The following is a 14,014-nucleotide window of genomic DNA, read 5'->3' on the forward strand; positions in this document are numbered from 1 at the left end:
CAATAATTCTGTGACTGATATGTTGATGACTATTGTGGTTTAAGCTTTTCTATTTGGTTTGTGAGCTGCAAGCTCATTATGGTTGATCTGGTTTTGTCTGCTTCTGGGAACTTCTCTGTATGTTACAGCGCTGAGAAGATTAGAAAAATTGATTTTTATTATTGTTTTTCTTTACTGTGGTATACTGGAAAAAATTCTACATATTTCATAGGGCTGGGACCTATTACATGGAAATTGTAATTGCTTGAATTCAAGCAAAGGCATAAGAAAATGGTACAAAATGGAGTTGAAACTAACAAAATCTGCTGCTTTGTATTTGATGCAAGCAAAATATCTGGGTGTCAGAACAAAAAGACTAATTTAGAGAAAAGAGAAAAGAAAAGCAGACCATACGTGTGCAATTGCTGAAACTGCAGATTAGGTTATGATTTTCTTCTGCAGTAACACAACAGTTGTTCCATGACCTGAGATATTTCCAAACTCAAAAGAGAGGGGTGTTCTTTCATGTCTGTATGCTAGGGCATAGAGGGAGAGTAATATAATGGAGGAATAGGATGAGTAAAACCTGTGCAGAGTATAAATACATTAATTGAATAGACATGTTACCACTATAGTGGAATAATAGCAGGATAGAGTTGGCTTTATTGGAGGATAAGTGAGAGCTCCTTTTGGAACCAGATAGGATTTTTAAACGAAAACTTAAATGCACTGATCTGTATTGATTATTTTATCTGAAAACTTATGAACTAATCTATTTTGATTCTTCTGTGGCATTCGTCACCATCATGTCCAAGCCTGTACTTGGCTAAATATATGTGATTTAAATCAACCTCGTAAAAACTCTGCATACTTGTACCTTTACAGTAATCACTGTAATATAAAAGTTATGGAAATGTAAAAACTAAAGTGGGAAATCAGGCTCAGGCCTAAGTACTGCATGGCAGTATTTAGGCCTGAGCCTGATTTCCCACTTTAGTGGATGGATACTGCATGGCAGTATTTAGCTCTGGCCTTGTATCATTAAAGATTGTAGAAGAAGAATGTGTTAAAAAGATCACATAAATTCTTATACTGAATGGTATGTTGTTAACCATGGTTGTTAAGCCAGGTATAACCTCATCTTCTTTAAGTTAGGCTAGTCTTAAAACAAAAGCTCTTGTCCTCATTTTTATGTTTTAAAGGACACAATAAAATTTGGCTTATTCAGGTGTTGTAGAGTTTTTTGTAATGAAAGTAATCTTTATTTTCAAGCCATATATCCTGAATTCTAGTGTGGTGCCATTCATTTATAGAGAAATGTATATTTTGATTGACAGTGAAGTTGGTTGTTTCAATGGATTCTTGAACTATATATCATATAGTTACTAATTCCTGAACAAGATCAAATAGGTAATTTCACACTAATTTAGCAGTCTTGGTGGGGTAGTTTTTTGCATATAGGTTGTAATTCCCTCCTTCCTGTTCCCTCATGTCTTCTTGTAGAAGCACATCAGGGGCCATTCTATTTCCTTTGCACATGACTGCTAATGCCTTGTTTTTACAGCTATTTTTCCTATCATACTTCTGTGAGTAATTTTTAAGTACCTAGGTTTGCAAATATATTGTAACCTGGGGCTTTCTGAATTACTTGATGATTTTCTGCAGGCTGTGTGATAAACAGTGTCTTCTAATATGCAGGCAAGTGTAAGAAAAAATAAACATTTTATACATAGAGAGCTATCTAAATAGCATCTCTGCTCCATATGTTGTAGTACCCACGAGAGGCTCATTATAATCCCTGGACCTTTTGTGCACCAAATACTTCAGTCTGGATAATGCTGTGCTCCATCTGCCTTAATCTCTGAGCTGCACAATGTGAAATTCTTAATGGTTTGACCTGCTATATGCTCGCATTTTTGATCTTGGATTTTTCTTGTCCGTGTTTCCATTTCAAACAAGTTTTCAAGGTTGTTGGTTTGAAGTTTGTCAGTTCTACTGAATTATTCTGTGGGGTTTTTCCCCTAAACCAAGTGTAACTTCCAGGTGCTGAAAAGCATATGCACCTCTAAAGTATTTTATTCTGTTATTTTTGTATTTGGTTTTGTTTCTTTTTTTTTCCCACATCTTTTAAATGTTGTGATTTGTTCATCTTCTTCAAGGTGTCAAATTTGGCAGAGATTCAGAAATATGTGTTAGGGAAATTATTTTTTTTTTCAGCAAACAATACTTTGCTTGCCTCACTGACATGCATTTAAACCTGTCATCATAAACCAGACACTGTACTGTATTTCAGAATTTCACTCCAGAAACATGATGCTTTTAAAATCTACAGATGTTTTAGAAATCTCTAAGAGCAGAATACCCATCAGGATAGATGGGTATCTTTTTTTTTATTAAAAAAACTCTAACCAGAATTTTTTCTTTTAAGGGTTGTTTTTGTGTCTACCTTTACCACCCTAAATTCTCTCTTGTGACTGCAGGAAATGCTTATCATTACTTTCCCCCCTTCCTTTCTTCTATAACCATCAAAGTTTAAGGAAGATAACACTGCACATTTTAATCCAGCAGTATTTATCAGTTGAGGATTATCCATTCACACGTCCAGTTACTGGTAGAAGGTAATGCTGCAAACTGCCTTTCTGCTTCCTATGTTCCAGCCCTTCCCCTGTAGCAGTGCAAGACAACTTGAAAGAGTGAAGGGAGACTTCCCATTTACTGGCAGTTGGATGGTGAACTATTTTGTCAGCAGTTGCACGGGAACTCTGCATGTGCATTTACTTGTCTGTGCTTTTTAGGGGGGAAGGTTTTATGAAACAGACCTGGCAAAAATGTGTGCACTGTTAATTCGGATACTGACATGTAGTAACTTACCTGGGTGTTGAAAATGTTTCACTGTATCAAAGGACTTAGTTGTAGATGGATTGTTTTTAAATAATAATTCTCAAATTCCTTGAAATGTGTGTGCAAATGTTTGCTGTCTTTTGGGAGGAAAGGCTTCTGCTGAGTGGCTCAGCTTGTGTTATGGGGAAAAGGTGCCCTTTGCTGTGGAAGGTGGGAAACCAGGAAAAGTTCAAAATGTAGCTCATCATTATAAATGAAGGACTCATCACTTTGGTGTACAGCTAAGATTAAAACAGTGGTTTGATCTGTTACCGAGAGGAGAGGGGAGGAGAGGAGAAAATTCAGGCCAAGTAGAGAAGTCCTTCAGCACATGAGCTGTTGTTCGTTTTGGTGGCTTTGCAAAAAAGTAGGGATGCTGCTGGTGCTTTTCCCCTCATGTTTTTTTATATTGTGCTATGTAATGCTACATGTGTTCAAACCCACAAAAGTAAGACTTTAATTTCCAGTTTGTCCGCAGTTGCTTAATGCTGCTGGTGTTGCCTTGTCCAAGTGGTGTGCTGAGAATGAAGCATTTTGTCTTAGCAGTTTTAACCTGACTGCTAGATTCTCCATCACTATTAATTAGCTTGTAAGTTCTAGGAAGCATATGGTTGGTTCTCCTGTGAATTGTCTGACCAATTACTTCTCTTCAGATGCTGGATTTTTCTCTAGATACTAGCATGGGGCTTCTGCAAAAAGTTTATAACAAGATCTGTCTATGGATTTAGTAGAAGGGATGGGATGAATATTCATGTTTCATTATTAATGAAAAAGATGTTTGACTCTGAGGAATTTTAAGAGTAGTAAAGATGCTTGATTTCTGATTTTTTAAAAGCTATTCTTAAATCAGCCATCTTGTGATGCATTTGTCAATGTTTTCCTGCTCAAGTTACTCCAGAGAACATGGTGAATATATTTGTGGGTAAGGTCTCAAAATGGGGTTTTGTGGCTGACATTGCTATTGAGTGGAGGAGGTCTGAGATGCCAGATCTCATAGCAGAAAAGTAGAGTTCCAGCCACAAAACTTGAGACACAAAGTTCAAAGTAAATAGCTGAGAGAATGGTATTAAGGTGTAGGCAATAATGTAGTCAGAAGGTGGACAAAACCCTGATTTTTAGAGATTTTGTTTTTATGTGGCATATTTTCCACAGGTAAAATTCTGCTGATTGAGGCAATAATCTCTTTTGGTGGATTGAATCTAATTACCAGTTCTTAAATGATAACCTGAGAGTAAATCCTTATACATTTTTTTCTTGAAATGCTAAGGTTTTTGTTCTGTTTCACAACATATTTTAAATTATGTTTAAAAGTGCTTGATGTAAATTGAAAATGTTTTCATGAAATGTTCAGAAAGAAAATAACAATTCTAAGCAGTGTGAAAATTTAAATTTATGAGCAAGTTAGAGATGATGAAATGTTTCCACTTAAAAAATAATGAAAACCTTTTGAAGGTGAATGTCAGAAGTAATAGTCTCAGAAGACATATCTTGTCATTGCAAAGCTGTTAATATCTATAAAGAATTCTAGAGACAAATATGCAGATGGCTTACTTTGTAGAACTGAGTTTTCTCCTCCTAAGTTTTATGGTTTTTTGGAATTAAGAAGCTCTATCCGTGACAGAAATATTACCTTCAGTACTATTTCATCAGAGTGATATAAATTTATATCCTGCATACAAATAGTTAATCACTTCCATGTTTCTGAAAATGCAACAAAGAAAAAAGGATTATATTGTGAAATTTTAAGTACTTTGTAAGAGGATTGAACGAAACTGCATATATTTGCACTTTTCATTATTTTAATTGGAAAATAACTCTTATCTTGGATATAAACACAAGCTGATCTACCAGGGATTCATTAGGTGGGAGTTGCCAATAGGTGAAAGACAGCATTTCTTATACTAAAACTGCAGTTATGTAAATTAGGCTTGGGTCTATGCAGCAGTACCTGGATATTCAGCTTGCTTTTCAGAAGTGTGACTAATACAAACAAACACCTGGTGTTTCAGTGCACTTTGTAGGTACTTTCCAAGCATGTTCAGTGGTTCAGGGATAAATAAAGAGATGAGAGATAGTATAATACATGGAGTTGGAGTGGAGTTATCCCATGTGTCATTAAGTAGCTGCCTCGTCTGCCACATGCTTTTTACTTTGCAATGGAGTGGTGAATAAGGAGTCATCATGTTCTGGTGTGTCCCTATGATGTATGTGACAATTTGAATTGATTTTATGTTTGCAGTTACCACCAGTGTGGAAATGACGCATTTGTGCATTTTCATTTGTGAAAATATTTAATAAAGGTGATGTGTTGCAAATAGCTTTCCTTTGCTTAACACAGTCCAACTTTGGGGGTGAAAAATTAATAAATACCAGTGTATGCAGAGAAAATGATTTGCAATGCTTCTTTTTTCCAAAATGCATTATTAAATTTTTCCTGGTTGAATCACTTTGCTTCTTCCTTACCTGCCACCTTGAATCATTTTTATCAAGTACTTCTGCTAGCACAGGATCACCAGAAATGTTCAAATTAGCTAAAGGGTAAATGTGAAGTATCAAGCTCTGTTCTGTAGAATAGACATTTAAAAGCTGATGAAGATTTCTGGTTTACTGGTTTGGGGATTTTTTCCATTCTTGTGTGCACACTTTTATTTTCACTGTGGATATTGTGAGCCTCTAACGGATAATAAATTCATTCTTAATTATTCTGTGTTGAATTGCTGCATGTTGATGTTACTTCAAATTATTTCTATAATGACTTTTTTCTTTCCTTCCTGTTTTTCAGATTATGGCACAGGCTCAGGGTTTGGGGAGGAGATACATTAAAGCCTTTTTTAAAGGTTTCTTTGTTGCTGTTCCTGTAACTGTGACTTTTCTGGATAGAGTTGCCTGTGTCGCAAGGGTGGAAGGAGCATCAATGCAGGTATTCCTGGAAATATCTTTTGTCTATCAGGAAATTAAAAGGTGTCTCTTCACTGATAATAGCAAGGTGAAAAAATTTTTTCTCAGTTGTTATTAAATGATGTTCTAGTATGGAATAGTTTAGTTTCAACTTTGTTAAGTATTCTGTGATGTGAAAGAAAAGATTTTGAGAACAAAACTTCCCAAAATTCTGAGTCGATAAAAAGAAAATATAGGGAGAAATAGCGATAGATTGTTTTGATATATTCCTAGACATTTAGAAATATGTGGAGCAATATATTTTGTCTCTTGGGATTGAATTGAGGACTCACAAAGAGTCTTTATTAATTTTAAGTAGTTACTTTATAGTAACTGTATGGTAAAACTGTTCCTTGCTATACTTGTTCTTATTATTGAACACATAGGGCACAATTACAGGGAAGAATAAAGTGGCATGAACCTACTATTATTGCTTATGTTTATCAGGAAATAGGTATCAGTTCACAGTTTTTACTTTGGTTGTATTGAATGCTTATACATCATAAGGAAGTAAATATAAATAGAATGTATAACATTTAGATGATAAATACTCATGAACACTATTTCTTTCACCTTTTATTTGGTCTTGAAAAAGCTATATCTTAATGTAGATAGAAAATTTCCATTTTATTACTTTGCATTTTAAATCATATGCACTGCATGTTGGTATGCATCACCACTGATAATGATGATGTATTTTGGTTCAATGTTGCAACATTCCAATTAGTAAAAAGTTAGGATTTGATTCTTGGATGTCAAGCTCTCTTTTCTGATTGTCTTAATAAGCTCAGAACCTTGAAGAGAGGTTTCACAGCAATCAAGAGCAGCTGCTGGAGTTTGAATTATGCAGAATTTACGCATGGGCTTGAAAACTTAGACTTGATCCTGCACTTGGCTGATTTATGTTTAATGTTCTAAAAAGCATGTCGTGGGGAGGAGGGAATGGCAAGGTGGCATTGTGTCTTTTGTGGCAGTCTGTAATCTGGTGTTTAAACTCGGTCAAGAAACCTCAGCAGGCACCTTTCACATCAAGAACGGGGATGAAAGTAAAATCATCTTACTCCAGTAATTCCTCAATCTAAGGCCAAAAACTAGGTGTAACATAAGTTATTATTACCTTTTCCACAGATGCTTTTCTGAATATCGTTGATGACCAGTGAAAGAGAGGACAATCTCAGGGCTTGCCGTTGCAGAGCCAGAAATTTGCACTAAAAATGAGAGGAAGGGAAAACTTAAAAAAACCTGTTTTGTTGTCTTTTTATTATATTCAGGCAGGAGCACTTCAAATATATAGCACAGCATCTAGAGAAGTACAAAATGAGCCAGATGAATACAACTCTGTTTTCCATCTTCCCATTTTTTTGCCTCTATTGCAATTCTAGAGCCACATGGAATGTTTTAAGATGCAGATTCATGTTGGATTTTCTGGTTTTGGCTTGCTGCCTTTTTTTTATTTCTGGTTTTTGGGTTTTTTTTTGCTACTAGTGAGTGTGACCTGAGCAATTAAATTTTGAGGTGTTGGGTTTATTTGGCATACCACATTGCCATTTAGTTTGATCTTTTTCTGCCTCTGATTTAGTGTTCTGTTTGACATCCATTAGTGCTTAATAGTTTTGCTTCAGTAGCTGGAAAGAAATTTCTTAGATTTCCCTCTCCACAAGTGTGTTGTGCCTGTCTGGTTAGTACCTCAGTTTTATGTTTTCTTTGAAGTCAGTTCCAAGTGTTTGAATGTGGTCTGGTATTGTTTTGGAGTGTTGTTTTGCTACTCACTTGAGGGGCACAGTTGACTGTAGTTTATCCGTGGAAGATTTGAAAACCAATACTAAAAATGCTGGAAATGGATGGTGGAAGCTGCTGCCTAATATCTGTTGCCAAAAAAATTCTCCTATAGAAAAGCAGGTTTGGTAAACATTCAGGCAGCGCAGTCAGATCCCCACACCACACTCACCACAGCTGGGTCAGTGAGAGAGTCAATAAAAGCTCTTTTTGCAAGGTTTTATTCCAGCGAGGTCATATGAAACTGAAGGGAACCCAGTGAGAAAGAGGGGACCACCACGTGCTGCAAGCGGCTTAAGAAGGGGAAGGGGAGGAGGGCAGGGAGCCACCAGGGGTATCCAAACAATGAGGGAACAGGGAAAGGAGAAACCAGGGGAAGTCCAGGGGAGAGTCTCCTTTTCCCCCCAGGAGGACTACTCTATGATGGTTAGTCACTGCCTTTACCAAGGCAGAGGACTTGAGAATTGACTGAGAGCAGGGAGTTCATGGGATGCTACACAATACAGTCATTTGCTTAGATTTATTCAACCCAACAAAGGAAAGCAATATATATTCACTGGATTATTATAATTGAAGCTTTTCCCTTGCTGTATCTGTTAACTAAACATTCCCTCTGTTGATTGAAAAATAGATAGCATGAAAGCTGACATTTGTAATTTTACTGACATCTCAGTGTCTGTAAAACTCTCATTTTATTCTGAAACAGAACTGAAATAGAGGTTTGTTTTAAACCTCTATGCATATGACCATTTTTCAGATTGAAAAAAATAGTCCTAGTGCTTTTAATAAGATACTAATTTCCTTGCCAGGATTTATTAGACATCTAAGCAAGTCTGACAGAGACACAATTATAAGAAATATATACATCTCTTTAAGAGTAGCTTGAGGGAATATTGGTCACGTTGCAATTCTGTCTGTTAACTGTGTTCTTTGGAGGAGTGATCTATGTCAAATATATCTGAAAGTGATAGGTATGAGGAAGGCTAAACTTCAGTCAATTTGAAGTCAGATTGGATCCTTCAGTCGCATGCTTCCAGGGATACCTTATTGTCTCAATTTGATATCACGGTAAGATTCCCAAGAATCTGTTTGTAATAGACCTCTAAAATATCTATCTGGCTTTGTGTACTTATAATTCTGGCTCCTGCTGAGCCTGAAATTAAAAGTTTTTGACAAGAAGCAAAAATAAATTTCTCTGTGTCATGCTTGCTCTCCTACTCTTGTTCTCTGCTGTGTGCTTCCTCTCCCCTCTACACTTTCTCCTTTTGTTCTGGACCAGCCTTACTGCTGCTTCATAGTTACTGATGATGGGAGCACTTTTTGACACCCTGGCATGCATATGAATAAAGCTTCTAATGAAAATAAAAAATTTCTGACCTAACCAATTAAGACAGACTTCATGCATTGTATTGCCTCCAGCTGATTTTGTATTTTTCAGTGCTTTCAGCCACCTGTCGTAATTTCACTTGTTCTGACTTCAGTGTATATGTGTATTAACTCTAACCTATAGCGAATAACTGTGAACTATTGCAGTTTATAATTTTAACAGTTTTAATAGTTTCATTACTTTCTCTTTTATTTCCAAATTTACTGGGTTTTTTAATCATCACTTGAGGTAGTTTTGTTGCTTAGGATTTTAGGTTGATGTGCTCATCTAGCATTCTACTTATAGTGTATTTCTAGTGAGTTGTAATCTGTTTACAACATTAAATGTAAGTGACAAAAATAACTACTAGTAAGATTTCTTAATTGACTGTTGTGGATTTTTTGTGTGTGACTTCTTGTAGTGTGGGCTGTATACTTTAAAATGTTTGTTGTCATATGGATATCTTTATATTAATTTATGTTATTTTTCTATTGAGTTTCATTGCTTGTCTGGTATTACAGACTTTTCATACATAAAGATGTGGAAAAGGAGCCCCTCATGAATATATACATTTGTAAATTCATTAAATCAAATGGACAGTTTTCAAATAGGATAGAAAATAACAGCATATGTGCAGCTTTATACGCAGGTTCTATTGCAAACAGTTCAATACCAAGGAAGTGGTCTGAGCAGGAACAGTTCAAGGATTAGAGGAAGTGGCCTGAGCAGCAATCTCTGATGAAGCACTTGTGTTTTCGCAGCAGCACTTGTGTTTTTGAATGTTCTGTTCCATTATGCATAATACCAGTTGTAATTATTCTGTGGCAGTTTCTCCTAACTTTATTATTAGGATTACTGTACCTAAGCCTTGTGAATAATAAGCTCATGTGAATATTCTTTGTGTTCCGCAGGCTACAAGCAAGTAAGTTGTGACCTTCACTAGGGGTATAACAACTATCAAGTTATTCATTATTTATAGCAAAAGGGCATGTTTTTACCCTCCTACTTATGTAGGAGGATAAAAATTCATGTCCTGTGAGGCTTCATCATATGTCTGCGGAATCTGAATTTGCATGCTTTTAGCATTAGATTAGTTATTAATTGGAAAGAGTAATGTTTTGTGGCTTCTGCACCACAGTTTAAATTAAGACCTGTGTGCCTTATTTTATGCAAAAAAACTTGAGCAAAGTTATAATGCTTCAGACAAGAAGGAAGAAACCTCTGTGTCATTTTGTTTCTTATGAAAAGCCCTTGTGACCCTATTTGTTAAGTTCTTTTGCAGAAATTGTATTTTGATTTTGCTAGACTTGAAACCTTACTACTACTTCAAATATCATGAGGAATAAGTTGTATTGTTTCTATACTTGTTTGTTGTGGAATCTCAAGTAGTGTTATTTACAATAAAGGCTTGCTGAAGGATTTAACCTTTCATTTTTTAATAGACAATAGCGATTGTTGATGTCTGAATAGTTTTCCTTCAGTTTCTTCTAACAAAATAGCATTATTGTCTGCACATTTGTCAATTTTTTTTGTGAGAGAAGAAAAAAGCCTACACCTTTGTATTTTTCTCAAACACAATTCAAAGGTATAATGAGTTGAATATCCACTCTGTATGTCAAAATGCATTGTTAAAAATGCATTTAGAGTGCTTTAAGTGAAAACAACTTATGCAATATCTAAATGTATTTAAATTCTAAGGTATTTCTTTTGTTTAAATGCGGAAAAAAAAGGAGTCAACTGAGAGTGCAACTTGGGCAATATTGTAATTAACTGGTGTATTTCTCTGTAAGATGTAGTTGATGTAAGTTTATTTGATACAAGTGTGTGAACACTTATTTAGATATTTTCTAAGTATCAGCTGTGAGATACATTATCTTTTGGAACAATGGTTTTGAGGTTTGTATTTGTTTCATTCTCCTCTTTTGGCCTTTTAAGGCAGATAGCTTTGAGTACTGAGGAGTTTACTTTGTGAGAATGTGTCATATATATGATTCCTGCTTTGTACGATTGGCCTCTGCCTTATACTTAGTAGTGTTGGAAGCTTCTGGCCCCTATGTACCTGCATTTGGCAAAGTGAGTATGACTGAATTTTTTGTGAGTTTGTATGTAAGTCACTTGTTTGTAAATATTTGATCCTTTGGTGGAAAATGCTGTAAAGGTAATAATTCTGGAAATCTTGATTAAGAACTACTATTAAAATAACTGCTAATTAGTTCCTGGCTTTCATTTATCTGGTTCTTGCAGTGCATTGAGTCTAGCAAATAAAACAGCAATGAGTGTTAATATATTTATAGCATAGACTCAGACCATGTCTCTATGGATGTTACAGTGATCTGCTTTGATCCCCTGATTTACCCTACTGGAAATTTGCCTGTAGCCCAAAATGTAACTAGCCTCATTTGCTCTTTAACTAAACATGTGATGTCACATCCCTCCCCTTCTCTGTACTATGTTTATTCTTTTGACCTAGCATATTGCTTACTGTTGATGTGAATTGCACCTGCTGAAGGCCCTACCACATGACTTCCTCTTGCACTTTGAAAAACTAATTTTTCACAAATCCCACTTGAAGTATGTCTTTGTCAACCAATCTATTTAGCAATGATGAATGAAGAAACTGTAATAAAAAGAAATCAGCACTTCTAAATTGCTTCTGAAGTTAAAAATAAAAACTAAATAACTATTTTATTTGAGAGCAAAGTTAACTGAATAACAATAGAATGAAATTTGACACTGTGTAATTACTTGGGTTAAGAAGAGTTAATTTCAGTTCCCCTATTGGTTTACTCATTGAAGGTTGCATCAGTTTGGAGAGGGGAATATCAGCAGTGAAAGTCCAGTGGTTTATGTGGTGGTTCAAGTTATAGTGTAAGTGCCTTTTCTAGAAAAATAGCAACAACAACAAAATTTTTAGCTAATATTGCAGTTATTATACAAAGGAGGGGTAGCCTAATTTCAACACTCTGTTCTTTATTGCATTTATCACCTACTCTAGAATGGCCAACTTGGCAGATATTGTAATTTTATTTGAAGACAGCTGTCTGAGAAATAAACTATTAGAAAACTTCAGTCTGGAATACTTCTAAATTATTTCTGTCTAGTAAAAGGAGACTGTGTTTTAAAATAAGCCTTGCAAACATAAATACAGTACTGTGGTGGGCTTCTTCCTTCCTCTGCCCTTTCCCAAGAGTTAACTCAGAGACAGCATTGATAGGTACCCTGGTTTTGTATCACATCACACAAAATTTTGGGGGATTTGCTGTACCTCCTAATGATGCATTAATTACTTGATTATTTTGATTCATGTCCTTTTGTGTTGTATTGTAGAAAGCCCACATTTATTGCCAGTGTCAGTATGTGCTGTAGGTAGAGCTTGTTTTTCCCCTTTGCAAAGGATGCTGAAATTATATTGCTACAAGTACATATTTTATTTTTAGTGCATTATGCTTTTATAAATAGTAAGATGCCTGCAAAAAGCTTGTTTGTTTATTTTCCTGGGAATTAGTGTATTTGGTTCTCCTTTGATTTTAATATTAAATGATAAGCAGTAACAGCAATCCCTTATTTTCATCAGGCTTGCCATAAGTATGTATCCTATGTAATCTGATTTACATGCATTAGTGCATTGAAAGATGTGAACTAGAGTTTGCCATAAATGAATGATATTCAACATATCATTTTATAAAGAAGTGTATTTCAAATGTATTTCCTGTAACACAAAGATTCTTGGCCTCTTACAGTAAGTGGGAACGTTTTTACCAATTTTAATGGGTTTCACCTGTTGATGGAAAGGTAATTAGGTGGAAGATTGATAAAGGAAATGTAGATAAATGTAGATCTATTTTTATCCTCTCCTCTCAGCCTTCTTTGAATCCTGGAGGAAGAGAAGCATCTGATGTAGTACTCTTGAACCACTGGAGCATTAGAAATTACGATGTACAACGTGGGGACATTGTGTCACTGGTGTAAGTAATTTTGCATGCATTTCAATACATGCTTATGTAGATGTTGAACTATTGGTGTTTCATCTACAATAATGTAGGTATATATATGAGCAATGAACCTAACATTTTAAATAATGCATTATTGTTATTTCTATCATCTGCTTTCAAAACTCAGGTGTTCAAAGAATGCATTACCAAGCTTGTACTTGAAAGGAATGAAATGCAAGGTATCATGTGATGCAGTGTATATGTGTACCAAAACTGCCAAGAACAGAGTTGTGAGATAGATAAAGAGAAAATAGATAAAACATTATGTGTCTTAAAGAAGTATATTTTTAAGTTGATTGGCAATGTACTTATGATAAAAATTTTCCTTATTGACTAGTACTGTATGTTTTAATTTCTTTTGACGTATGTCTGCTGAATAAAATTTTAGATAAGATCTCGAGGATTCAACCACCCCCATAAAGGACAAATGGAGCAAAATATAGAGTTCTACATTTAAAATTGGGAGGTCTATGTATCAAGCCAAAAGGTGGCAGTATTTTGCTATAGAAAATACTCAAGACTAACAGGACAGCAACTCCATTTCAGCCTTAATATAATATAGAAATAGAATGTCAAAGTGCTCATAACTGACGCAGAGATATAATACATACTCATATTATATGCTTGGAGAGTTTAAGCTTAAGGTTTTTTTTTTGTAAGTGAAATGCACAATATGTAAATTGTAACAAAAATGTCTTTGGAAGCCATATTATCTGCCTGCCTTTTTGTCATATATCTTTCCTAATTATCCCATTTTTTTGCCTACTTCTTCACTCTAGTGGTAATTTGTAAGACAATTTTCTTCTTTTGCTAGACACTTAAAATTAGCACTGTGATCTGCCTCATTTTATGTCATATAAAATTTTCTGTAAATAATCTAGCTACAAATATGAATTTATTCATATTTGCTACAGATAATACTGCAAAAGGACATCAATTTCAGGTCACATAATGATTGCTGTAAACTGTGATTCTGCCTGTGTGTGCATCCCTCTGCCCAAGTCATGCTCTAGTGATTGTTTAAAAGAGTCAGTATAACTGATTAGTAATTAATAGACTGAACAGAAAATGAGAATGTTGTCTG

At 35.1% G+C, this 14,014-nt stretch overlaps 1 protein-coding gene across 17 annotated transcripts in view; it reads left to right on the forward strand.

Moving 5' to 3' along the window:
- IMMP2L (inner mitochondrial membrane peptidase subunit 2) overlaps positions 1-14,014 on the forward strand; it is a 410,600-nt gene that overhangs the window by 3,569 nt on the left and 393,017 nt on the right. For 10 of the 17 annotated variants that reach the window (XR_012052822.1, XR_012052823.1, XM_072921861.1 and 7 more), the window contains exons 2-3: positions 5,642-5,779; positions 12,800-12,903. Coding sequence is in view for 15 of the 17 variants with exons in the window: in XM_072921861.1 (XP_072777962.1) it covers positions 5,645-5,779; positions 12,800-12,903 (239 nt within the window). In the remaining 2 variants the exon portion in view is untranslated. Of the gene's footprint in view, positions 1-5,641; positions 5,846-12,799; positions 12,904-14,014 lie in introns of all 17 variants that reach the window. The other 7 variants (XM_072921854.1, XM_072921867.1, XM_041713773.2 and 4 more) reach the window with 1 other exon arrangement.

This window comes from Taeniopygia guttata, chromosome 1A, assembly GCF_048771995.1.
Source record: "Taeniopygia guttata chromosome 1A, bTaeGut7.mat, whole genome shotgun sequence".
Lineage (NCBI taxonomy): Eukaryota > Metazoa > Chordata > Aves > Passeriformes > Estrildidae > Taeniopygia > Taeniopygia guttata.